At 42.4% G+C, this 26,472-nt stretch overlaps 1 protein-coding gene across 3 annotated transcripts in view; it reads right to left on the bottom strand.

Annotated features, from left to right (window-relative positions):
• RNASEH2C (ribonuclease H2 subunit C) overlaps positions 1 to 26,472 on the bottom strand; it is a 336,545-nt gene that overhangs the window by 110,733 nt on the left and 199,340 nt on the right. For all 3 annotated transcript variants that reach the window (XM_044073772.1, XM_044073771.1, XM_044073773.1), the window contains exon 4: positions 25,303 to 25,422. In XM_044073772.1, the coding sequence (XP_043929707.1) occupies positions 25,303 to 25,422 (120 nt within the window). The remainder of the gene's footprint in view (positions 1 to 25,302; positions 25,423 to 26,472) is intronic.

Raw genomic sequence — 26,472 nt, forward strand, 5'->3', positions numbered from 1 at the left:
ATACTGTTATTCCCCACTTGCTGACTCCCGCACAGTTTGTTCCCTATCTCGACTCCATGGACATCTATATGCTACATGGCCCCACTGGTTACATTTACAACATTTAACCTCTGATCCTGGCTGTGTACCTGAACTAGTGGCTTCCCCCCGTTACTGGCAGACTCTGTTGGGGTAGTTTATGCTGCCCACTATGGGTTCCCATACACAAATGTATCCTTTTCCTGTGCAGTGATGCCTTGCTTGCTAAGTAGAAATCCCATTTCTTCACCAGCTCATCTACAGAGCTACATTCTCAGTCTGCCAACCAGATTCTCATGTCCTCAGGCAAAGTGCTAAGGGTTTGTTCCCTCACCATAAGGTCTGCCAGCCCTTCAAAATTGGTGGCCTGACACCCACTCACCCACCTATGAAAAGAAGTGCTTAACTCAGCAATATAATCACACACACACATCTGCCTTGCATCTATGCTCATGTAACTTTTTTCTATAAGCTTCAGGTGTTAACTTAAAGAATTCAAGTACATATTTCTTGACATTTTCATAGTTTAGACAATTTAGAAACAGAAGTTACAGCTTTACCATAAAAACTGTACCCAGAACCCTTGGTCAGCATTACACTGTTTACATACTCTTTCAAATATATGACAAACTATAAAATAAAAAAAACACTGAACCACTTCATTGTTGAAAACTGAAGAGAGATGATGACAGTCACTTGGTTGGTATCATCATCTCTCTTCAGTTTCCAACCTGTGATGTGGTTCAGAGTTTTTTTTTTTTATTTTATTTTTTGGTTATTAGACGTTACCATTATTGGTTTGGGCTGCATTTATTATTTATTATATGAATAAAACTGTCAAAATTATCACCCTCTGTAAATTGTGGAAGAAATTTACTTACCTTTATTGCTTCTGGGGTTTGCTTACTCCCTTCCCCATTACCTCCATGACTCTGGCGAAGAGTCAGAATCTCCCTCTCATCTTGATGCTGCTTCTCATTTTTTTCAGCCTCCAAATATCAGTCTCTCTGCTATTCTAATTCCATGCACTGGCCTCCAGTTCAACTCTCTAACTCTAGACGGATTTTTAAGTCGTCTGAGGCAAATGCGAATGGTCTCGTTTATGAGGGCTGCAAATTCCCATCACTAGTTGGTTATCCTCCTGGTTGCTGATCTGTGTTGTCGCTGTGACCAAGGCTGACATAATTTCCTCTTTGGTCAGGTTGGCATAAACCAGTCATTTGGCTTCGCACACTTTGGCCAACTGGTTCTTTGTCAGCCACTATTGGGTGTGGGATTAGAAAAAAGTAGTAGCACACTGTTTGCCACTAAAGAACAGTATAAAAAGGCATGCATACTTGAATACAATCATTTGACTAGTAATATCAAAAAAGCCCTTAAAAAATGGAATATATTTAGGGTGAGCAATGAGGTGTTGGATAAGGTAGGAAAAAGACATTGTTCATAAGACAGAAGCAAATTTTAAGACTGTTGGAGCATAAAATACATTTAAGAACAATCACAGAGTGTGGAACAAGACCACGTGGTACGTGTCAACAATGCCAATATATAAATCAGGAAGTTTGTATAACACGGAGTAACAGAATGAGAAGTGAAATACTTTCAGAAGGGAAGTTGTGCCACTAGTAGAGTGGTGTATTTAGCTACCTGCTCAAACTGTACTACATTTTATACAGGCAAGACTGAGTGTCCCCCTCGAAAATAGAACATACGAACAAAGAAATCATATAAAAAATAAAAAACAAAATAAGGCATTGTTTAAGAATTCACAAAATTGTATAGATTTCAAAAAATTTGTGTTTGGTATTGTGGAGCAAGTAAAGCCTGAACCCCGGGGTGGTGACTGGAGAAATTTGTTAAAAAAAAAAGAAACTGAGTGGCAGATCAGACTGGCTGCTATGTTACCCCCGGGGATAATTGATGCTATATCCATTGTTCCTATGCTGCATGAAAGAGCAAACAGATTTTAACCTGTTTATATATTTTTTGTTTAATACAATATGTTCAACATATGTATGTGTATATATATATATATATATATATATATATATATATATATATATTTGTCTGTTACGGTTAAAATGGCATATAAAGTGCTTTCAGATGGTTCTTGAATTATTCTGATGAAGTCTCCATTTCAGAAGACGAACGCACTTAATTCTCAGTTTTGTAATAAAGAGTGTGAACCTTGAGGAGCCTGGATTGTTCTTTCTACTGCTTGCTGGTGATTTTTGGTGTGGTACCTTGGATCTGTACAAATCAGTTTGATATACAAATGACATATAATCATTTACAAAATTCCAGCTAGCTGTGCAGGCATAAGTTATACATCCACTGCCCTACTTCACCTGGCATAGCTGGCAGTACCTCCTATGGTCACACCCATAAAATGGTATTACTACATACCTTGCAATTACTATCTCACAATGCAATAAAATGTTTAGCTCACTAAAAGGTAAATGATGTTATCAAATGTAATCCATTTCTGCAGCAGAAGGTGTTGCATTAACCAGACTCTCAAGATTGAATTAATCTTATTTTCTACCATAAATGAGTTTCTAGTGCTGTCCATATCTTCTACAATAAATGATTTTCTAGTGCTGTCCATAGCTGACACAGAGAAAAAAAGTACAGTTGTGTACACTTACCATAAATGTAGACGTTAGAGTGTATTCACTGTTCCAGTCATCACATTTGAGTTATCTGCTTGCGGTAGCCCTCAGTCAGCCTGATTAACAAAGTCTTGGGTCCTGTGTTGGTTGCTGTCTCTTCTTCCGTGACGTCAGGTCGTCAGGGGTATAAAACATGCAGCCGATGTTATTACATCATCTTTTCTTGCCCCAGATGTCAGGTGCCCACCTAATGGGAAGAAATTAAATCTATAATATACAAGGTTATACCTTCAACAAAAAAGCAAGTACACCAAAAAGCTTTTAAACATAGTAAAGGAGAGAAGAGGTACAGCCAAAAGAAGTCAGGGGGCTGGATGGAGGGTAACCAGGACTGCAACAGTGAATACACTCGAACATCTACATTTATGGTAAGTGTACACAACTGTACTATGTTCTTCGTGTTTCACTGTTGCAGTCATCACATTTGGGTAGATTCCCAAAGCTATGGATGGGAGGAGGAATTCAGATAGCATTAGGACAAGCTATAAGGCCCTGCAAGACTGCAGTGGCAAAGCCAGCCCTGGATTTAAAGAAAAAATGCAAATGGTAATGCTTGGTGAATGTACAGAACTCCAGATAGCAGCTTCCAGGACGTCCCTGGTAAGTACGCCTCTGAGAAAGGCTGTAAATGCAGCCCTGTTTGAACAGGGTCTGATCCCCTGTCGGATAGGTTTTCCATGGTGCTTATAGCAGAAATGAATGCAATGGCCTATCCATTTGGAAATGGTTTGCTTTGAAATAGCCTTCCCCTCTGTCCCTGCAGCAAATGACACCAGCACTTGTTCAGATTTCCTTTGAGGTTTAGTCCTAAGTAGAATCCAAGTTGTCTGTGCACATCTAAGGAGTGCAGTATCCATTCCCCTTTGTTCTGTGGATTAGCAAAGAAGGTTGGCAAATGAATGGACTGATTAAGGGCCACACTGGATACCACCTTTGGAATGAAAGAGGGATTGGTCCTGAGGGACACCTTGTCTGCATGAAAGGTGATGAAAAGGTCCACTGCCATAAGGGCCTGTAATTCAGATATCCTTCTTGCTGAAGTGATTGCTAAAATGAAAGCTGTTTTCCATGAAAGGAATTTTAAATCTGCAGTAGCAGCTGGCTCGAAAGGAGGAAGGGTGAGCTTCTCCAATACAAAGCTAAGGTCCCAGGCTGGGGTTGGAGCTCTTGGCCCCTCTGAGGAACTGCTTGAGAAGTGGATGAGAGAAGAGGGGAGGTTCTGTGTTACAATGAGCTGAAATGGCTGAGACGTGAATTTTTATTGAGGAAAAAGACAGGCCCTTGTGAAGCATCTCAGTAAAGTATTGTAAAATCTGAGGTAAATTGGGCACTGCTGTGCTCATCCCTAGAGATTGGTTCCAGCACAGAATATTTTCCATTTTTCAGCACAGGATTTTCTAGTACTAGGTCTCCTTGCCTCTAAAATGATAACCATCACTGGTTTACTGAGGGATGGTAAAGGAGAGATTAGGTAATTAGCCAGGCTGCTAGGTTCAGTGTTTGAAGCTGAGGGTGCAGAATCTGGTTCTCCTACTGAGACAGCAGGGTAGGAATCTGAGGCAGGTTTCATGGGGCCAGCAATGACACAGTGGGCAAGAGGGGGTACACACCAGTGTTGGCGTGGCCAGTCTGGTGCAATCAAAATCATCCTTGCTTTGTCTTGTTTGATCTTTAGCAGTACTTTGGAGAGCAGAGACAGAGGAGGAAAGGCATAAACTGATAGATTTTTCCAGCTGAAGGACACAGCATCCACTTTCCAATCTTGTCTATGGGGAGTCCTTGTGCAAAATATTTCCAATTGATAGTTCTGGGGGGAGGCAAACAGATCTATATCTGGGCTCCCCCATTTGCTTATCAACATGTTGAAAATCCTTGGTTCCAGTTTCCAATCGTGTGGGTCCCACGAGGTTGCTGCTTAGTCCGTCTACCAATGTATTTAGTTTTCCTGGCAGGAATTGAGCTTGTAGATGCACTTGGTAGCTCAAGGCTGTGTTCCACAATGCCATGTGTAGTCTGCAGAGGGGGTAAGAATGTGTACCCCCTGCTTGTTTATGTACCACATAACAGTGGTGTTGTCAGTCTTTACCAATAATTGTCCTGGAAGAATGTGGTTCTTGAAGGCTGTCAGAGCATTCTGTACAGCTAACATTTCTTTCTGGTTGATATGCAGGTGCATTTGACTTAGGTTCCAATTGCCCTGAATGCACATTCCCTGCCATGTGTGCCCCGCATGCATAGTCTGATGAGTCTGTTGTTAGGGTTTGGGCGGCAGGGGGTAGTGTGAATGGTAGTCCCTTGTTTTGGTGGCAGGCCTCTGTCCACCAAAGGAACTCTAGGCATAGGCAAGGTATGATAGGAATCATTGCTTCTAGATCCTGAGAATGTTGACACCACAGGTTTTTTAGATACCATTGCAGTTTCCTCACATGCAGTCTTGCATATGGAATTAGAAGAATGCAGGAGGCCATGAACCCCAAGGCTTGTAGTATTTGCCTTGCAGATAGCAGGGTTTTTGCGGCCACTTGTTTGAAGTAGGTTATCAAATGAATTTGTTTCTCTGGCATGAGGAAAGCCATCTGGGAAGTTGTATTCAAGCTTGCTCCCAGGAATATAATTTGCTTACGGAATACCAGGTGTGATTTATTTTCGTTTATGGTGTACCCCAGACAAGTTAGCACCCTTTGTACAAAAGCCAGTTGATTCAAAAGTATGTCCTGGCTTTCTGCCTGAATCAGACAATCATCCAGGCATGGGTATACTTGAATATTTCTTTGCCTGCAAAATGCAATGACTGGAGCTAGGCATTTGTGAATATCCTGGGCGCAGTAGATAAGCCAAAGGGCAGTGTAGAGAAATGATAGTGCGTGTAGCCTGCTTTGAAGCGTAGGTATCTTCTGCAAGATTCCCTGATTGGGATGTGCAGGTATGCTTTTTTTAAATCTAGTGTTGCCAACCAGGCATCTTTGCCTAGCATAGGAAGCAACTGGTGAAGTCAGCATCTTGAATTTTGGAATCACCAAAAAGGTATTTAGAGTAGACAGGTCCAGGACAGGACGCCATGAATTGTCTTTTCTGGGTACTAGGAAAGTCTTGAGTAGAAACCTTGTCCCTTTTCCTCTTCTGGTACCAACTGAATAGCCCCTATGTTTAAGGGAAAGAGTACTTGCTTTTGGGCCTCTGCCCACTGATTTGGAGGTAAATCCGGCCAACCGCTTGGAGTTGGTAACCTGTGGAAGTGAAATCTGTATCCTTGGGACATTATATTTAAAACCCATTTGTCCTGGGTAATGAGTTCCCAGTTCTTTGCATGAAGTGCAATCTTTCCCCCCAAAGGGGCAGTCAGTTGTGAAGTGCCTGGAAGTTTAAAAAAAAGTCATTGAGACAGTTTATCATAGGGGGGAGTTTTGTTACCCCCAGACTTGGAAGTGGAGGCCCTACACTGCTAAGTCCTGCGCGTCCCCTGGGACTGAAGCCTGGGTGCGCTGCTGGATCTGGGTTTGGACTGAGAAGGTCTGGAAGAAGCAGAAAAGGACCAATTCTTAGACCGCCAGTGCCTACTAAATCTTGGAGGTTGTACTTGTAAAAAATATTAACAGTTTGCATAGATTTAGCTTTTTCCTCCATCTTTTTAAGAACTTCTGCCTTGTTGCCAAACAGGCAGTCCTATTTTAAGGGAGCAACCAGTAATTTAGCTTTAACATGATCTGGCAAGGGTTGCTCCTTAAGCCAAGCATGCCTACTAAGCACAGACCCAGTTACATCAGCACTGCAAGATGCCTCTAGTGAATCAAAACCACATTGCAAAGTATGTTTTCCAACTTGTTCAGTAGAATGCATTAAATCCTGTAAATCCTTATTTTCAGCACAATCAGGAATCAACATCACTCTCCGTTTAAGCAATCCAATAATATGCAGCTGATACTTTAACATATGAAACTGGCAATTCAAGGCCCTAATGGCCAAAGTTGCAGAAGTTTATACTTTCTTAGCCCATCTATCCAGCACCCTGGAATCTCTATCAGAGGAGTTAGGATTTTTGGCAGTAGTAGCTTTAATGCCCTTGGGTCCCTGTGAAATGGTCTCAGGATCCGCAGTAGAATTTTTGAAAAGGAACTTGAGAGTCAGGAACCCTGTAATATCTATCAAGTTTTCTGGGAGCAGGAGGTAAAGAGTCAGGGGCCAAGCTAGATTCTGAAAAGGCATCATCAACAATGTCCAGTACAGGAGATATAGCTAAAGGCCTGTGCTGGGGCAGGAGTAAGAAATCCCTAAGCCTCTTAGAATCAGAGAAATCCTGACTTTCCCAATGAAAATGCTCCCTGAGAGTATGCAAAGTTTCAACAAAAGAGAAATCCTCTGGGGGTGGGGGGGAGCAAAGGGAATAGAGTCCTCAGCATCAGTATCCTCATAGGTAGATCAGGGTAAACCCTGGTCATCAGAGGAAACAGAAATGACAGAATTCTGGTCACAAGTATCTTAGGCAAACTCAATCCTAGGTCTCTTAGAGGGGGAGGTTGGCTTCCCCTGATTAAAGTAATAAGGTCTTCAGCCATTCTTTTTTAGGAATAGAGGCCTGACCATGCGGTCTGGGTGTTAGTTTTCTAGGCATGGTTCGAGTTTTAGGCCTTGAAGAAGAAGATGGTGGCGGTTTAATATGCAAGTCCGTAGGCCTGAATACACCCTCAGAAGCCGGTGCCTGCACAGCGGCTGTAGACCCATCCAAGGTAGAGACAACCACAGGTTCGACAACTGAAGCATTTCGCGGCATACCTTACACCGAATGGGTCTCGGTAGAGGCCTGCGAATCTGACGTAGCGGGTATCAGGGGCTGCGAAAACGCCTCACTGAGAACTGGCAACTGGCTAAGGAGAAGCCTCATCGGCAGCTTTGGACTTAGGCAGCCTGTCTGTCTATCTTTGCGTTTTTCGAAATGTCGGTAGTCGGATGGCTTACCGAAGACATATCAGGATAATTGAACCGAGCACCAAAATATTTAGAAGCGCAAATATACAGACGATGGATAGTTTGTGGATTAAATAAGGCATAAAACCGACAGCGAGGTACGTCGTGGTCAAGGCTAGGCAAGGAATACAGTACGAATGAAAATCTTTATGAGGTATTTGCTTTCCAAAATAAATGCAATTAATTACTTTTACTGACATCGGCTGCGGTAGCGTTGTCGCCTCATAGCAAGACGTTGTCCTGTTCGATTCTCAGCTAGAGCGTCATGTGTGGAGGCATACGTGAATGGGGTGTGCCTTTGTTGAAGGTTGTGCATCAGGGCTGGTAACCCGGTACGTAAAAATCCTCTACCAATCATTAGCGGACCGGAGTTCCGCTGTGGTGACCCTTAGCCGGGAAAAGCCGAAAGACACAAACAAACTGACATCGGTTTAGAGCAAGAAAACATTTCCTCAACGGGGTACTTAGCTTTTAGTTGAAGACTTTGGTTCTGAAACTCGAAAACGAAAATTTCAGGAGTCGGCCGACTGGCACTTGCGAACTGCTTCTACTTCGGGCACCGCACGGTAAGAAAGACTGATGTAATAACGTTGGCTGCATGTTTTATACCCCTGATGACCTGACATCATGGAAGAAGAGACAGCAACTGATGCAGGACCCAAGACTTTGTTAATCAGGCTGACTGAGGGCCTACTGCAAGCAGATAACCCACATGTGATGACTGCAACAGTGAAACACAAAGAACATCTTCCTGGAGGCAAGCAGTTTGCCTTATGCATTCTGATCATTTTTCACATTCTTTTCACTACCACTTAGCTGCACCAAAGCTTTGCTACCTTACTTTGAATTTGAGCATATCACAATGTGGCCAAGTGGAACGACCAATGCTCTAAAAAGAGAGAGAGAGACTTACACACCTCAAGGTTCACTTCATTAATCTAGCAACGTGCACCATTTGCCAACTAATATTTCAAAGTCTGAAAAAACTAGCCTTCCATTATTGCCTCCACTCTGGAATCATTCTACACATGTACAAGTTGTTTTTGTGTAAGTGATTATGTACTGTAGGGTGAGCTATCAATCTGGGTTGAATATTATCCATGTGTAAAAACAGATACTGCTACTAGTTAAGAAAATTCTCAATAAGGTAATAACTTTATGGATTATCCTCAGCAAAAACAGCAACAGAGGAATCCATGCAACTGGATAGGCAAAGAAATAAGTGTGTGGCATGCAAAAAGTACAGCAAAGGTCCCAGTACCAATTTAGACCCAAGTATCTCTTATAGCTGAAAAAGCATATGGAACTCTCAACGAGTGGCCAACAATTGCGCAGAGATTAGTTAAGAGTGGCAAAACGTAGCTTCTACAGCAATGATGACTATTACTACAAGAAAAATTCGACTTAACCCTCATGAGGTACTTTGGTTCACTCCATTCAGCTGGCACCCCCCACTCCTAATTTTGTGCCAGTTGGAAATGAAAACAAAATAATCTTTGAGTACTGTAAAAGACTAAACCATTGTGTTTCCATTTACAAGTTCAAGCAGTTAACAGATAACCCATGCTACAGCATCTAACCTGAAGAATGAGCCTATAACAAAAGTACAGTTTTGTACCTACCATAAATGTAGATGTCCGATAGACATGCAACTGCAGTCATAACATGTGGGTTGTCCTGCCTCAGGCAGCCCTCGGTCGGCGGATTCCAAAGTCTGGGTCCGACGTCGGCTGATGTCGTATTTCTCTCAGACGTCAGAGCGGCTGGAGTACATAAGCATCAGCCGACGCCATTTTCTTCAGTGTTTCTTGCCCCAGATGCCAGGTGCCCTCCAAGGAAGGCTGTAATCAAATTGGAAGACAAAAACAGGATTCCAAACAAATAAATGAGCAATAAAACAAATACACCATAACAGATATCCCCAGCTAAGAGTAACAGGGATAGGAGTGGACCATAGGCATAGAGGGGTATGGAGGGGGGGAAAATCCGATTGCAGTTGCATGTCTATCGGACATCTACATTTATGGTAGGTACAAAAAGTAAAGTTTTGTACCTACCATAAATGTAGATGTCCGAGGTATCATCTGCAGTCTAACTATATGGGTTGTCCTGCCTCAGGCAGCCCTTGATCCGGATTCCAAAGTCTGGGTCTGGCCTCGGCTGATGTCGCACTTCACCCGACGTCATAGCTGCTGTGAATTGGGTATAAAGGCATCAGCCGACGCCATTTTCCTCAGTGTTTCTTGCCCCAGATGCCAGGTGCCCTCTAGGAAGGCTAAATTTGGATAAATGCAAATGATTCCAAACAGTAGAGAGCAAACAATATAAGCATGTATATACAAACAAATACACCATAATAGATTCCCCCAGCTAGTTACAAGTTGGGCAAATACCCTAGGAGTACCACAGCGGGGAAGGAGGGTGGGTAATCCTGACTACAGATGCATACCTCTCGGACATCTACATTTATGGTAGGTACAAAACTGTACTATGTCCTTCAAGGATGCATCTGCAGTCCTAACATATGGGTAGAATACCATAGCCAAACTGGGGGAGGAGGCACCAAGATGATTATGGTGTAGTTAAGATCCCTTGCAAAACAGCAGTTGCAAAACCTGCTCGGGATCTGGAGTATAAAGGTAGATTATAATGCTTGGCAAATGTATGCACGGAACTCCAAGTAGCAGCTTCTAAAATGTCTTTGGTAGCCACTCCTCGTAGGAAAGCTGTAGTAGTGGCTGTAGCCCTTGTGGAGTGAGGTCTGATGTTTTCTGGAGTTGTCTTTCCATGAAAAGAGTAACAAAATCTAATGCAATTTCCTATCCATTTTGAGATTGTCTGTTTTGAAATTGCTTTTCCTTCCATTCCTGTTGCATATGCTACCAGAAGCTGGTCAGTTTTTCTGTTGGTCTTGGTTCTGTCCAGATAGTAGCGCAATTGCCTGTGCACATCCAAAGTATGTAGTAGTCTTTCCCCCCTGTTCTGTGGGTTGGGGAAGAATGTTGGTAGATGGATTGCTTGGTTCAATGATACCCTGGAGACCACTTTTGGCATAAAAGTAGGGTTAGTTCTCAAGGACACTCTATCCTGATGGAAGATAAGGAAGGGCTGTACTGCCATTAATGCCTGTAATTCAGAAACCCTTCTTGCTGAAGTGATTGCAAGCAGGAAAGCAGTTTTCCAACATAAGAATTGTAATTCTGCTGTTGCTGCTGGTTCGAAAGGGGGAAGTGTTAACTTTTCCAACACAAAGTTAAGGTCCCATGTAGGCAAAGGTGGCTTCCTTGGAGGCTTTACATTTTTAATTCCTCTCAGAAACTGCCTGAGTAGAGGATGAGAGAAGACTGGAGGATCCATGTTGTATTCTGCTGAAATTGCTGATGCATGAATCTTAATGGACAGGCCATTGTGGAAAAGTTCTGCTAAGTATTCCAGGATGTTAGCTATGTTTGCTAATGATACATTTTCTCCTTTTGCTGCACTCCAAATGAGGTATCTTTTCCATTTGGCTGAATAAGTCTTCCTTGTGGAGGGTCTGCGAGCCTCCAGGATAATGTCTTTAACCCTCCGAGATAAATCTGGGTTATTTTGCTTTATGTAATATTCCAAGCAGCTAGCTGTAGTGTGTTCAAGCTTGGATGTAGGATCTTGTAGTTGTTCTGTGTTAGCAGTAAAGGAATTAGAGGTAGAGGCCATGCGTGTGTCCGAGACATGCTCCTCAATAGCGGGTACCAATGCTGCCTCGGCCAGTCTGGAGCTATCAAGATGATCCTTGGGTGATCTTCTTTGATATTCAGTAGCACTTTGTGCATCAAAGGAAGAGGTGGGAATGCATATGCTGTCAGGTTTTCCCAAGTGAAGGATAGGGAGTCCACCTTCCAAGCAAGTGGGTGGTATGTCCTTGTGCAGAATTTCCTCAATTGGTTGTGTGGGGATGTGAACAGGTCTATTTCTGGTAGTCCCCATTTCTTTGTAATGGTTTTGAAGATGTCTGGATGCAGCATCCATTCGTGGGCATCCGTGGTAGTTCTGCTTAAGGTGTCTGCTAGTATATTTTCTTTTCCTGGCACAAATTTGGCCTGGAGTTGAATGTTGAGGTTCAGGGCCACATTCCACAGGTCCATTGCCATCCGGCATAGAGGATATGAGTGTGTGCCTCCCTGTTTGTTGATATACCACATGACTGTGGTGTTGTCCGTCCTTATCAGCAAATGACCCTGTTGAAGAAAAAGGTCTGAATGTCTGAAGTGCCTGTTTCACTGCCAGCATCTCTTTTTGATTTATGTGTAGGTTCAGCTGGTCTTGTGTCCATAGGCCTTGTATACACTTGCCCACGTGTGCCCCCCAGCCTAGGTCTGAGGCGTCTGTGGTGATAGTCTGGCTTGGGTGAGGTTTGTGGAAAGGCAGTCCTCTGTTCAACTGACAGGCCTGAGCCCACCACAGGAATTCTTGTTTCAGGCATGGTATTATTGGAATCTGAGCTTCTAGACTGTGCTTGTGTTGAGACCATACATTCCTTAGGTACCATTGCAACTTCCTCATATGCAGCCTGGCATGTGGAATCACTATTATGCAGGATGCCATGTAACCCAGGGCTTGCAGGACTTTCCTTGCTGTAAGCTGGTTCTGTGTTGTTAATGCCATGAAATAGAGTGGTAGTTGCTTTTGCTTTTCTGCTGTGAGAAATGCCATCTGATTTGATGTGTCCAGTTCTGCACCCAAGAATGTTATCCTTTGGGATGGTACCAGCCTTGACTTTTTCATATTGACTGTGTATCCCAGGGCTTGCAGTAGTTGTATAACCTTTTCCAAGTCTTTTGTTAATTTGGTCTTGTTGTCCGCTTGTATTAGGCAGTCGTCCAGGTATGGATAAATCTGAATTCCCTGAAGCCTGCAATGAGCAATTACTGATGCCAGGCATTTCGTGAATACTCTGGGCGCAGTAGATAAGCCAAAGGGCAATGCTGAGAATTGATAATGCTCTGATCCTGCAAGAAATCTGAGGTATCTTCTGCAATCTGGTCGTATAGGGACGTGCAGGTATGCCTCCTTGAGATCTAGAGTCACCAGCCAAGACTCCTTGCCCAGCATGGGAAGAAGTTGCTGTAGGGTCAGCATTTTGAATTTTGGAACAATGAGATATGTGTTCAGAGCGGACAGGTCAAGAATAGGTCTCCATTGGTTTTCTTTTCTTGGTATCAGGAAAAGTCTGGAGTAAAATCCTTGCCCTTGTTCCATAGGAGGTACCTTTTCTATAGCTCTCATCCTTAGTAAATGGTTGATTTGTTCTAGAGCGTTTGCTTTTTGGTTTGGTGGTAGGTTTGGCATTCCTCTCTTTTTTGGTAGAGTGTGGAAGTGAAACCTGTAGCCTTTGACTATTGTCTGTAAAATCCATTTGTCTCCTGTAATGTAATGCCAGTTTACGGAAAATAAGGCTAGCTTTCCGCCTAAGGGTGCTTCCAGTTGTTCCCTGGAAGGCGGTATCAGAGTCAAGTCATTGTGTCTGTCCTGTGGAAGTGGTCGTAGCTGAATCTGTGGCAGTACTTCTCTGGTTGTTAGGCTGCCACTGGCGTCCCTGTAGGCACCTCTGGATTGACCTCTGCCTCTTGAAGCCTATTTCTGCCTCTCTGTGCTCTGGAGGTGTCTGGAAAGGACCAATTCTTCGAAGGCCAATTTCTACTAAACCTCGGGGGCTGGACCTGTAAGAAATCCTTGACTGTTTGGACAGATTTTGCTTTTTCTTCCACCTTCTTTAGCACTTGCTGTGCAGGGGAGCCAAACAAACTTTGTTTCTCCATAGGAGCATCTAGGAGCTTTGACTTTACATGGTCTGGTAAGGATTGCTCTTTTAACCATGCATGCCTTCTAATCACTGTGCCAGTCATAGCTGATCTAAAGGAAGCCTCCAGTGCATCATAGCCGCATTTTAAGGAATGATTACTGACCTGCTGAGTGTTATGTACCAAATCCTGAAGGGACTTACGGTCTATAGGTTCAGGAGAGGAGAGTTTTTTATTTAGCTGGTCTAACAAAAAGTCCTGATACTGAATCATGTGGAATTGACAGTTTAAGGCCCTAGCGAAGAGTAGCAGAAGTATAAACCTTTTACCCCATCTCTCTAATGCTCTAGATTCTCTTTCAGAGGGAGGGTTTTGGCAGAGGCAGCTGCTACAGCTTTGGGGCCCTGTGAAATGGTTTCAGGATCTGCAATAGGAGCCTTATACAAGTGAAAGTGTGTGTCCGGGACCCTGTAATATCTGTCGGGCTTGGCAGGGGCCGGGGAAGAGTCAGGGGCAGTACAGGCATCATTATATGCATCATCAACAACTGTAAGTACTGGAGGAATGGCTAAAGGCCTATGCTGTGGTAAATGTAAAAAGTCCTTAGCCTTTTTCTTGAATCTGAAAAATCCTGGCCCTGCCATTGAAAATGCTCTCTCATAGCATGTAAGGTTTCCCCCAAAAGAAAATTCCTCAGGAGGAGGCAGAAGGAATGGAGTCTTCTGCATCAGAATCCTCATAAGGAGAATATGGGCCTTCTGGAGGATCTGAGTTTTCTGAATCATCCGAGGAATAGTCTGTAGAAACAGGGTCCGGGGCTCTGCTCTAGGCCTCTTCTCTGGAGGGTTGAGAGGCCCTGTCTGGGTGAGGTTGGGATCCCTGATCAAAGAAATGAGATCCTCAGCCAGGCTGAGCATTTGGGAACTAGAAGTAGGCCTGTGTGAGGGGTTTTAGCAGGCAAGGCCTTAGAAGATTTAGCTGCTTTAGCCCTAGAAAAGCCTTGATAGACATAGATGCAGGGGGCCTAACAGCTCCACGTGCAGGAGTAGATATGTCTAAAGGAATAGTATCTGATAAATCCTGGGTGCCTGCTACAGCAGGGGTAATTTCAGTAGCAGATTCAGCCATGCTGTGTGAGGCCTCGGCTATCGGAGGCATGCTTTCGGCAAGGAAGAATCGAGGACTCTGTTTCAGCGAAACAGACACTGCGGTTTGCTTAGCCGTGGTTTCGGCGAAACCGGGCAAGTGTCGGTCCTTTTCCTTACGCTTTTAGCTAATTGTGAAGTCGAGTCTCCGGCGGCATTTTGTAAAAGCGGGACCAAAAACTCCTCTGCAAACTGTGACCGGCGTCTAAGTGTCCGTCGGTTGAAGGAAGGACAGGCTAGACAAGCTGATACGTCGTGGTCTGGGCCTAAGCTAGGAAGGCAGGAAGCGTGGAAATCCTTATGAGGTATTTGTTTCCCACAAGTTAAACAATTATTTACTTTTTCTGACATCGGCTGAGGCAAGAAAGAGTCCCCAATGGGGTACTTAGCTTTTTAGAAGTCTTCGGTAGTAGAAATCTCTGGATCTGACCGACCGGCACTTGCAAACAGCTTCTGCTTCGGGCACCGCGCGGCAAGAAAGACTGAGGAAAATGGCGTCGGCTGATGCCTTTATACCCAATTCACAGCAGCTATGACGTCAGGTGAAGTGCGACATCAGCCGATGCCAGACCCAGACTTTGGAATCCGGCTGACCGAAGGGCTGCCTGAGGCAGGACAACCCATATGTTAGGACTGCAGATGCATCCTTGAAGGACATCTGTACTATGTCCTTCAAGAATGCAACTGCAGTCATAACATGTGGGTAGAATACCATAGCTTAGCTGGGGGAGGAGGTATGCTCTAGGAAAGAGATGGTGTGGCAATCAAGCCCTGCAGGACTGCCGAAGCAAAGCCTGCTCTGGATCTGGAGTATAGAGGGAGATTGTAGTGTTTGGAGAATGTATGCACGGAGCTCCATGTAGCAGCTTCTAGAATGTCCTTGGGAGGCACCCCTCTTAAGAATGCTGTAGAGGTGGCTGTAGCTCTGGTGGAATGTGGTCTGACATTGGCTGGAACAGTCTTTCCATGAAAGGAATAACAGAATCTGATGCAATGTCCAATCCATTTAGAAATAGTCTGTTTTGAAATTGCTTTTCCTTGGACTGCAGGGCGTAAGCTACAAAAGTTGTTCAGACTTCCTACTGGCCTTGGTTCTGTCCAGGTAGTATCGAAGTTGTCTGTGAATGTCCAAGGTATGCAACAGTCTTTCCACCTTATTCTCAGGACAGGGGAAGAAAGCAGGCAGATGAATGGCTTGATTTAAAGAAACCCTAGATACCACCTTTGGCATAAAAGTAGGGTTGGTCCTTAATGAAACTCTGTCTCTATGAAAAATAATAAAGGGTGGTATTGCCATTAGGGCCTGTAGCTCAAACCCTTCTTGCTGAGGTAATTGCCAATAGGAAAGCTGTCTTCCATGAGAGAAATTGCAAGTCAACTGAAGCTGCTGGCTCAAATGGAGGTAGAGTCAGTTTTCTAAGACAAAATTGAGGTCCCAGGCTGGCACTGGGGCCTTTCTTGGTGGCTTAATGTTCTTGATTCCCCTGAGGAATTGTCTTAGTAAGGGGTGAGAAAAAACAGGAGGATCAGTGTTGTATCTAGCTGAAATAGCAGATGCATGTATCTTTATGGAAGAATATGAGAGGCCGTTCTTTAACATATCTGCCAAATATTCCAAGATGAGTGGGATGTTCAACAATGATGCATCATGTCCCTTGCTGGTATTCCAATTGCTGAATCTTTTCCACTTTGCTAAGTAAACCTTTCTGGTGGATGGTCTTCGAGCCTCTGTTAGTATCCACTGAACTTCCTTGGAAAGAGATAAGCTGAAGTTATTTATGGGATCTCCCAGGCTGTTAGCTGCAGTGTCTGAAGATTTGGATGCAGTGTTTCGAAATTGTGTTGAGTCAAACGTAGAGGCCACTGGGGGAGGGCCCACCTCCTGGTGTGACACATGCTCCGTAGTAGTGGGTACCAGTGTTGTCTTGGCCAATCCGGAGCTATTATGATTCCCTTGGGCTTCTCTGCTTTGATCTTTAGTAATACTGAGGTCATCAGTGGCAGAGGTGGGAATGCATAGATTGCTAGGGAGTTCCAGTTGAATGAGAGGGCATCTATTTTCCAAGCTTTTGGATGGTAAGTCCTTGTGCAAAACTTTGGTAGAAGATGGTTGAGGTGAGAGGCAAATAGGTCCACTTCTGGCTTGCCCCATGTCGAAGTGAGCTGTCTGAAGGCCTTCGGATGTAACCTCCACTCGTGTGGATATGTGAAATTCCTGCTTAGGCTGTCCGCCAACACATTGTCTTTTCCTGGAACAAACTGGGATTGTAACTGGATGTTTAAGCTCAGTGATTTCTCCCAAAGCTGCATTGTCAGTCTGCAAAGGGGGTAAGAGTGGGTGCCCCCCTGCTTGTTTATGTACCACATCACAGTGGTGTTGTCTGTCCGTATCATTAAATGGCCTTGCTGGAGTTGGTGTTGAAAAGCCTCGATGGCATGCATTACTGCCAGCATTTCCTTTTGGTTTATATGCAGATGTGTTTCCTTTGGAGACCATTGCCCTTGTATACACCTGCCTTCCATGTGCGCCCCCCCATCCAAGGTCTGAGGCGTCTGTAGTCATGGTCTGTGTTATCTGTGGTTTCTTGAATGACATACCTGTGTTTTCCTGGCTCACCGAGGCCCACCATAGGAATTCCTTTTGTAGGCATGGAATGAGTGGTATGATTGCCTCCAAGTTGTTGCTGTGTTGAGACCAAATGCTTTTTAGGTACCATTGAAGCTTTCTCATGTGTAGTTTTGCTAATGGAACCAGTAGAATGCAGGATGCCATGTAACCCAGGGCCTGTAGGAATCTCCTTGCAGTCATCTGGGTGAGTTTTGCTAAACCTTTGAAGTAATGAGTTAACTTCTCTTGCTGGTCTTCTGTCAGGTAAGCCATCTGAGAGGCTGTGTCTAGTTTGGCTCCTAAGAAGATTATTTGCTGGGATGGCTGCAGTCTTGACTTTTGGAAGTTGACTGTGTATCCCAGAGCTTGAAATCGTATGACATAATCCAGGTTTTTTGTCAACAGCAATTTGTCGTCCGCTTGTATGAGGCAGTCGTCCAGGTACAGGTAAATTTGTATACCCTGGAGCCTGCAATGAGCAATTACTGAAGCCAGGCATTTTGTAAATACTCTGGGCGCAGTAGATAAGCCAAATGGCAATGCTGAGAATTGATAATGCTCTGGTCCTGCAAGAAATCTGAGGTATCTTCTGCAGCAGTGTCTGATAGGGACATGCAGGTATGCCTCCTTGAGGTCCAGAGTAATCAGCCACGACTCCTTGCCCAGCATGGGAAGGAGTTGCTGTAGAGTCAGCATTTTGAACTTTGGTACTATGAGAAAGGTGTTTAATGCGGACAAGTCCAGTATTGGTCTCCATTGAGATTCTTTTCTTGGAACAAGGAACAGTCTTGAGTAAAACCCCTGGTCTTGTTCTTGTTGTGGAACTCTTTCTATTGCTTTCATTCGAGTCAGCAGAGTGATTTGCTTGATAGCCTCTGCCCTCTGATTTTGTGGTAGGTTTGGCATGCCTTGTTTTCTTGGTAAGGTATGAAAATGAAACCTGTACCCTCTGTCTCTAATGTCCAAAATCCATTTGTCCTTTGTCAGTCTGTGCCAGTTTTCTGCAAACAGAGATAATTTCCCGCCAAGGGGCTTCTAGTTGTTCCCTGGTAGGCGGTAGTAGAGGAAAGTCATTGAGTTTGTGGTTGTTGGGCAGGTGAAACCCCTGTCACTTCTTTGGTTTCCTGGCTGCCATTGTCGTCCCCTGTAAGGGCCTCTCTATTGGCCTCTTCCTCGCCACGTCTGTTCTTACCCTTTGAAACTTTTCTGGATTAGGAAAGGACCAGTTTTTGAAGGCCAATTCCTACTGAATCTGGGGGTTGAACCTGGAGGAAATCTTTCACAGTCTGAACTGATTTTGCTTTTTCTTCGATGGTCTTTAATACATCCTTAGCATTTGCACCAAAAAGCTTGTTCTTTTCCAAAGGTGCATCTAGAAGTTTTGCTTTTACATGATCTGGTAGAGGTTGATCTTTTAACCAAGCATGTCTACGAATCACTGCCCCTGTCACAGCTGCCCTACATGAAGCTTCCAGTGCATCATATCCACACTGCAGGAAGTGATTGCTTACTTGCTGAGTGTTATGTACAGCTTCCTGCAAAGTCTTCCTGTCTAAAGGATCAGGAGAAGCTAATGTTTTTTGTAAATCTTCTAAGAGATAATCCTGATATTGTAACATATGAAAAAGGCAATTTAAAGCTCTCATAGATAAGGTAGTGGATGTGTAAACCTTTTTGCCCCATCTCTCTAATGACCTAGCTTCCCTGTTGGAGGGCAAAGGATTTTTGAGGTGGAGGCTGAAACTCCTTTAGGCCCCTGTGAAATAGTTTCCAAATCAGCAGTATGGGCCCTGAATAAATGGGAATGAGTTTCTGGGACCCTGTAATACCTGTCTGGCTTGGCTGGAGCAGGAGGAAGAGAATCAGGGGTAGCACTAGAGTCAGAATACAAATCATCCAGAACATCAAGTATAGGAGGAATAACTAAGGGCCTGTGCTGAGGCTTAAGGAAAGTCCTAAAGCGTTTCCTAGAATCAGAATATTCCTGACCTTGCCACTTGAAATGTTCCCTCATGGTGTGCAGAACTTCCCCAAAAGAAATATCCTCAGGAGGGGAGGCCGAAGGGATGGAATCTTCTGCATCCGAGTCCTCATAGGTCTGGAAAAGCTCTTCCTGGCTATCAGAGTGGACAGAGCCCTCAGAATCTTCATCAGAAGGAGTAGGGTCAGAGGGTTCAACCCGGGGCCTTTTATCAGGAGGAGGCTGGGATGCTCTCTCAGGATGGGCCTGTGAACCTCTAATCATAGAAATTAAATCAGCAGCCATGGACATAATTTGTGTCTCCGGAGTCGGCTGAGGTAAGGATTTAGAAGTAATATGCTTTGTTTTGCTGGCTGCCTTAGCCCTAGTGTAGGCCTTAATAGACATGGTCATAGGAGGCCTGGCAGCTCCACGTGCAGGAGTGACCTTGTCTACAGAAATGGTCTCGGGCATTTCTTCGGTTTCGGTATCCGGAGGAAAATCTATAACTGGCGGAGTAATGTCTGGAATCGGAGTCGTCGGTCATGCGGTGTCTTCGGTTCGGGCGGTGGAGAGACAGTCTCAGGGGAACGAGCACTCGCTAGGTTTTGGCGTGGAGTCGGTGGTAGACGTGGCCGAGGATGTCGGTCCCGGTCTTTTCGCTTTTTGGGAGTTTGCGATGTCGGAAGATCCGACGGCATGGTGTAAGCAAAATTATCGCCGAAAAAATCTTCAGCGAACTCCGCCCGGCACCTGAGAGTGCGCTTGTTGAAGCGAGCACAGGCTACACAAGCCGAGACGTCGTGGTCTGGGCCCAGGCAAGGGAGGCAGTAAGAGTGGAAATCCTTATGAGGTATTTGTTTACCACAAAAAAGACAATTGTTAACTTTTCCAGTAATTTCTGACATCGGCTGAGGAAAGAAAAGGTCCCCAACGGGGTACTTATCTTTTTTGATGACTTCGGTATTGTAGAATACAGGAGCTGACCGACCGGCACTTGCGAACTGCTTCTGCTTTGGGCACCGCGCGGCAAGAAAGACTGAAGAAAATGGCGTTGGCTGATGCTTATGTACTCCAGCCGCTCTGACGTCGGAGAGAAATGCGACATCAGCCGACGTCGGACCCAGACTCTGGAATCCGGCCGATCGAGGGCTGCCTGAGACAGGACAACCCACATGTTATGACTGCAGTTGCATTCTTGAAGGACATCTGCACCAATGAAAGCCATCTCAAGAGCCCATTAACACCACTACCAACACAGTCAAGTGCTGATCAAGCCAAATGTAGATCCACACTTTATACTACAAGAAATGTACAGAGCCAAAAGATCAAGACATTGTGAATTCCAAGAAAGTAATCCTCAAGTCAAACAGCAATTAGTGTACAGGTCAGATATGGTAAAGGTGCATGGGGAAAGTTATGTCCCAAAGTAACCTCTCTCTCCGCATACCATAAGATTTAAACTTACAAATTTCAACTAAATTTGTGTTGGCCTTAAATACTGAAACCGGTAACTATGTTATTAATCTATTACTATTGCTACTACACACTTGTTTCCACTGCAACATCACATTTATGACTGCTTGGATATTATGACTGGCTGTGACCCTAACACTGAAAAAGAGTGCCCCACTTCAATGCACCAAGGACTTTAACTGCAAAAAAAAAAAAAACGCTGGATAGGTGGACTTGTGCCTTGCCATGGGAAACCATACTCATGCTTCTAGGACTTCAAACAAATATCAAGACCAACTACCCAAGAAAATGGTTCACTCAATGCCAGAGTCAAGGGGTAAATGGCATTACAGAACTCTTTCACATTATTTATGGTCTGTGCAATAAATGGGCATATTATCCCTTCCACTTCCCCCAGGGGCTACAGTCTCACAATCTGCGCTGCTAACCACCAAATATGAGACAGGGTTCTGGCTTTAACAGCATACTAAAAATGTGCCCTGCTGTCTTGGATAACAGTCAGCACCTGGCACACCCAAATAAACTTTATAAGTTCTGATTTGCATCTGGTCACTGTAATAAATGTTTCACCAGGATATGACCTATATCTTCCAAGCCCAGTGCCTTCCAGTGCTATCTTAGCAAAACTAACTAAAAACACGTCCAAGATTATTTTGCACATAAACACAATATGTAGTCCAAGAAGGGTTACTGATAGCACTCCAGTATCAACAACCCCTTCCCCTTTCTTTACATTGACACTGCCACCAGCAAGACCAATGTAGTACACCAAGAACACAATCACTGCTTACCCTTAAAATGAGCCAACTGTTAAATATCTGTTTGATAGCAACAGCGTAAACAGCAACTCTTTGAAAGGTGAAAGCCAACAGTTGAGAAACCACTAAATTTACAAACTACACTTATACTTTAATAAATTGCCAAGCCTCAAGCTTCTAAAATCCAATAATACAATTTTTCACTTGAAATAAACAGAACCCAGCAATGCACTTTGCAAAACAAAATATAGACCAAATATAGAAACAACTAAAAACTTGCATAAAGGCAAAAATAAATGTGTTTAAATAAACAAGTAGCATATGAAAGAAGTCTACAGTTTGTTTGGATCCATCACTACCAGTAAATAAGGATACACTTGATTTTTTATCTACGTGTGACAAGTACATCCAAACAGCAGTTACACAATTTTCTCAACCACAATTAAACTGGAGTTCTCTCTGCAAATGCTGCCCATTTGTGTAAACTAATGAAACCATGGAGAAATGGCTAATCAACAGCTGCTTTCTCTCTACTTGAAAATAGTTGCAAGCAGTATTTTAAGTCTAAATAAGGTATAGCTCTACACATTAATTTGTGCAAATTTCAGAAGCAGATTTAGTTTCAGTTTCATACAGTTCTGTTGCATTTCCACTGGAAAGAATGACAAGGTTAGTACACTTTGCAGTTTTATATTCTGTACGTTTTATACAATAAGAAACAATCACATTTTTTAAAATTACATTTAATTCAGCTTACTACAGTGCTGTATATATTTCACTGAAATATGATATAGTGTGATGCACAATACGCTGTGATAAATTTCAACAAGAAATGATTTTATGTTTTGAGAAATCTCAGAAACTGAGATTTTTTTTTTTCATGTATTGTAATAGACCATGCTGTTGGAGATATGAGGCTGCTTTCAACTATTCTTGAAAAGGTTATCAATGAAACTGCAAGCACATTAGTGAAGTAACTATACAACTGACTGCAGTATGGATGGTAGTTCTGCAAAACTGTACAGCTATAGATCATATACTGGCCAGTAAGGGAGGTGTACATGCCCTAGAGGGAAGGGATTACTGTATGTACATCCTAGACAACTCTAGAGAGATCTTTGACCATGCTGATAACATAAAAGGGCCGTCTCTCTGTCACAAAGCACAAAAGAATAGGGCTCTGAGCTGTTAATGAAGCTACTTCTTGTAGTCAAGGGTATGGGTTTGATTCATTCCACCTCCACAGTACTCCTGGGTTTACCAATTTAACAAATAAAATTAAAAAAAAATAAAAGAAAGCAGCAAAGCTCAAAGAAACTATTCTGGGGTCTCTTTAGCTTGCCTAGAATCTTAGTGTCAACCATCTTTTGTAGTATGTTAATGAACTTAAAAGGGTAACACTGGTCTTCAAAAAGATTTCAGTGTCTTAAAATCTAATGTGCAAATTAGCTAATGAAACATTCCATTAAAAGTTAAAACAATGAGTAACAAGGTCACACAGACAAACCAACAAGTATAAACTACAAATACAGTGGAAAATCTAGCTTGACTAGGCTTTTCTTGTAATTTTTACTTATTCGAATAAAAGTTAAAAATATTTCCAAACCGGGGTCTTACTGCAGCTCTAGAAATTACCAAAACAGAACTATGAGCTGACTGTTGAATACTCCTGTGGCAAGGACATGACAATGGTGTCTCTCTCTCTCTCCCCCCCCTTAAACAATGTCCTACTGACATCTGCAACATGGAAATGAGCAGATCTTAAGATGAAAGAACTATGTGGAAATAAAGCCAAAGAGTTTGGCGAGACACTTCCTGTGAAGTAATACCCAGAAGCCACATAGCATGGTCACACACTAAGAGTCAGCTCAGTTACCTGCACAACTATCCCTCTATCCACAACCTCCCACTACTATGTCATCAAGATCACATCCTTAATAGCTTCACCCAGCCTCTCTTCTCCCCCAAAAGCCTCCTTAATAATAACCAATAAGTTCTTAACCACAAAAAATCTATAATAACCTACCCACTCATTCAAATTCTTTTATTATGTAGCTATGTGGCACCAGATCTGCATGCATACCTTACTCCTCTCCCCAAACAAGTTCACATGAAATTGCTATGATGAATGCTGGCAAATTCTTAAACAAATTAGATCTACAACCCTTCCTATACTCCAATAATCCAGACATCCTACACACTTTCTAATCCTTGGTAAAAGTAGACACCCCCGACTTTAGCTACTGCTTCCCTAATTATACCTACATATTCAATGCTGGGCAAAAGATAAGAGATTGATTTCTTCTCAGTAACAGAACCTATATAGCCATTTGTTATGAAATACTTTCATGAATAACAACTTCTTACACCACCAAATATTTCCAAATTCAAATCTTTGCTTACAGACACCATAGACTCTTCCCACAACTACAAAAAATATATTCTTAGGAAATTTCAGCATTAACCTACTGGTCTCAAAATCTGCTGAATAAGAAGGCATCTTAAGATATACTTAAGGCTCCCCTAGCTAATAAAAGACTTCACTCCTCCCATTTACTCAGGCAATCATTCCCTACTTGACCGCCTGATTATCAAAGACACACCCTTAAATCTGTAACAAACTCCCTACCTCCATTAGTTACCACTGCCCCATAACATTTAATCAACCCATACCAAAACCACACCCATACTCATCATCAACTTCTGACTACCCCATTCTTTATGTTCTTTTATACTTGATAAATAAACAAGTGGAAGCACTCAAAATCCACAAATAAATACAAAATAAATGCTGTGATTACTGAGACTGCAGGCACGAACTGGATAAAATCTTCGCTTTATTCAACACGCAAATAAAAAGCACATGAACGCCTTCAGTCCAACTATGCGTTTTCATCCACACAAATCAGACTTCATCAGATGAATTGATTAATTATCTTAATTGTATGTATACAACTGTTTAAAATAGTAAGTTGTATAAATACAATTAAGATAATTAATCAATTCATCTGATGAAGTCTGATGAAAAACGATATGGTTACTGGCGTTCAGCTTTTATTTGAGTGTTGAATAAAGCGAAGATTTTATCCAGTTCGTGCCTGCAGTCTCAGTAATCACAGCATTTCTTTTATACTTAGTTATTGTCCTCCAAAATTTTGCTGCCATATTTTTCTGACAAGGGTGTTTTCTTTTTTTTTACCTTTCTTTCTCTGTCTCTGAAAGCAGTTTTGAGTGTTCCATACTGTTTTTCTGCCGTACCTTCTTACACATTTAGTTGCTAAAGCTTGTCTGAAGTCTGTACCATTATACCTGATTTAGCTTTCCTATGGTTTACTTCTCTCAGTTTTTACTGGTACCCATAACTTGGAGCCACTAGCAGTGCAGACTTGATCACAAGAGTCCTTTCTACTAAAAGAACACTTGCTACACAGTTTTTAAACGAGTTCGGCCACAAATATAGCAGCAGCATTTCTATTTAAGATGCATTTCATGTTAAAATGGTAACATTACAAGCAAATGGAAAAAATGCAGTAAAATCAATTTTAAAACCTTACAAGATCTTTCACAAAGGTGTTCTACAAATCATCCATTAGCCTCCTAACTAATCTCAAACCAGCAAGAGGTGCAAACAGAATGGCAGAAAATATCACTAACAGTGAACACTGAATACAAAATTCCTGAGTTGCAGTACCTTATTATTTTTAGTGTATGCAACATACCTCTACCAGTCAACAAGATAGGCATGCTGTGTATTTAGAATAAAATGAACACATTCTAGATATGGATCAGTTTCCATTAAAAATGCTCAGTGGAGTTAAAAAAAAAAAAAAAAAAAAAAATTTGTTCTCTTTCCTGAACATATAAAAAAACTTCACATAAAGGTGCAATCCCACATGCGACTTAGGAAAAAAAATGTTACTTACAGCTTCTGCAAGTTCAGGCCATGCTAGTGCCATCATAACACTATCATCAGGGTTAGGTGAAGTCTCAAGGTTCCATCGGGTAAAGGTTGAAAAAGTTGATTTAATCCTCACTGTTCTATCCTAAAAATTGAAAAAAAATATATACATATATGTGTGTGCGAGTGTATATAATTCTGTACAATTATATATATATATATATATATATATATATATATTTTTTTTAATTTAAGATGAGTTTAATTTCACTACTTCTACTACTTTTGTCTGATCTGATTAATATACAGTGATTGATTAACTAGAGATAAATGGAAGATATAGAGATATATGGACTGAAAATCTTCCACACAGAGAAGTTCCTTACACTGTTTTGTTTTTGGACCCACTACACTTGTTTAGTGGGTTGTTTTGAGACTTCGGGGATACCACAGAGACTTTTTTTTTGTATACATATATATATATATATATATATATATATATATATATATATATATATATATATATATATATATATATATACATACACACACACACATATATACATATACATATATAAAACAAAATATACCACACATTTGAAAATGGTGACTCACAAAAGAAAAAAGACAATGTTCCAAACATGACAAATTTCTTGAAATGTAAATAAAGATGTTATTTCTTTTGTTTATTTTCCTTTATAATATTTATTTTCTTGTGAGTGTTGCATGCTTTTTAGACATCTGAACACTTTCTATGACATAAGTGGTTCACTGATTAGCAGGGCCTGAAACCCAAAAAAGGAAGCTAAATCTGTAACTTGCAGGTTTATAGGTGTGGACTCCTGCATGCCAGAGTGACAGCACAAACTGAAATAGGTTCACAGGCAAGTGCATGCATGGGATTAAGGAACCTATCCCAGTTTTTCTCAATTACCAAGTGCTGTCTAGTTAAGTGAGTTGCTTAGAATCTCAGATGGCAAATGGAGCTTTAAGGGATCAAATCCTGGGCTACAATAAGGAGACTGTAAACAAGCTCACTACCTTAATCCTGTGCACAGAGGAAATGCCGCACATTCTCTTTCTCCATCACAAGCAACCACTAACTGTGAGACCCTCTTATGCCATTATCATAATATTCTGTCTTCAGTGGTTCCCATTCATCTGATTCCCCTCTATCTCAGCATGGCCTATACTA

This window comes from Protopterus annectens, chromosome 6.part0 (assembly GCF_019279795.1).
Source record: "Protopterus annectens isolate FY-2018-M chromosome 6.part0, PAN1.0, whole genome shotgun sequence".
Classification (NCBI taxonomy): domain Eukaryota; kingdom Metazoa; phylum Chordata; order Ceratodontiformes; family Protopteridae; genus Protopterus; species Protopterus annectens.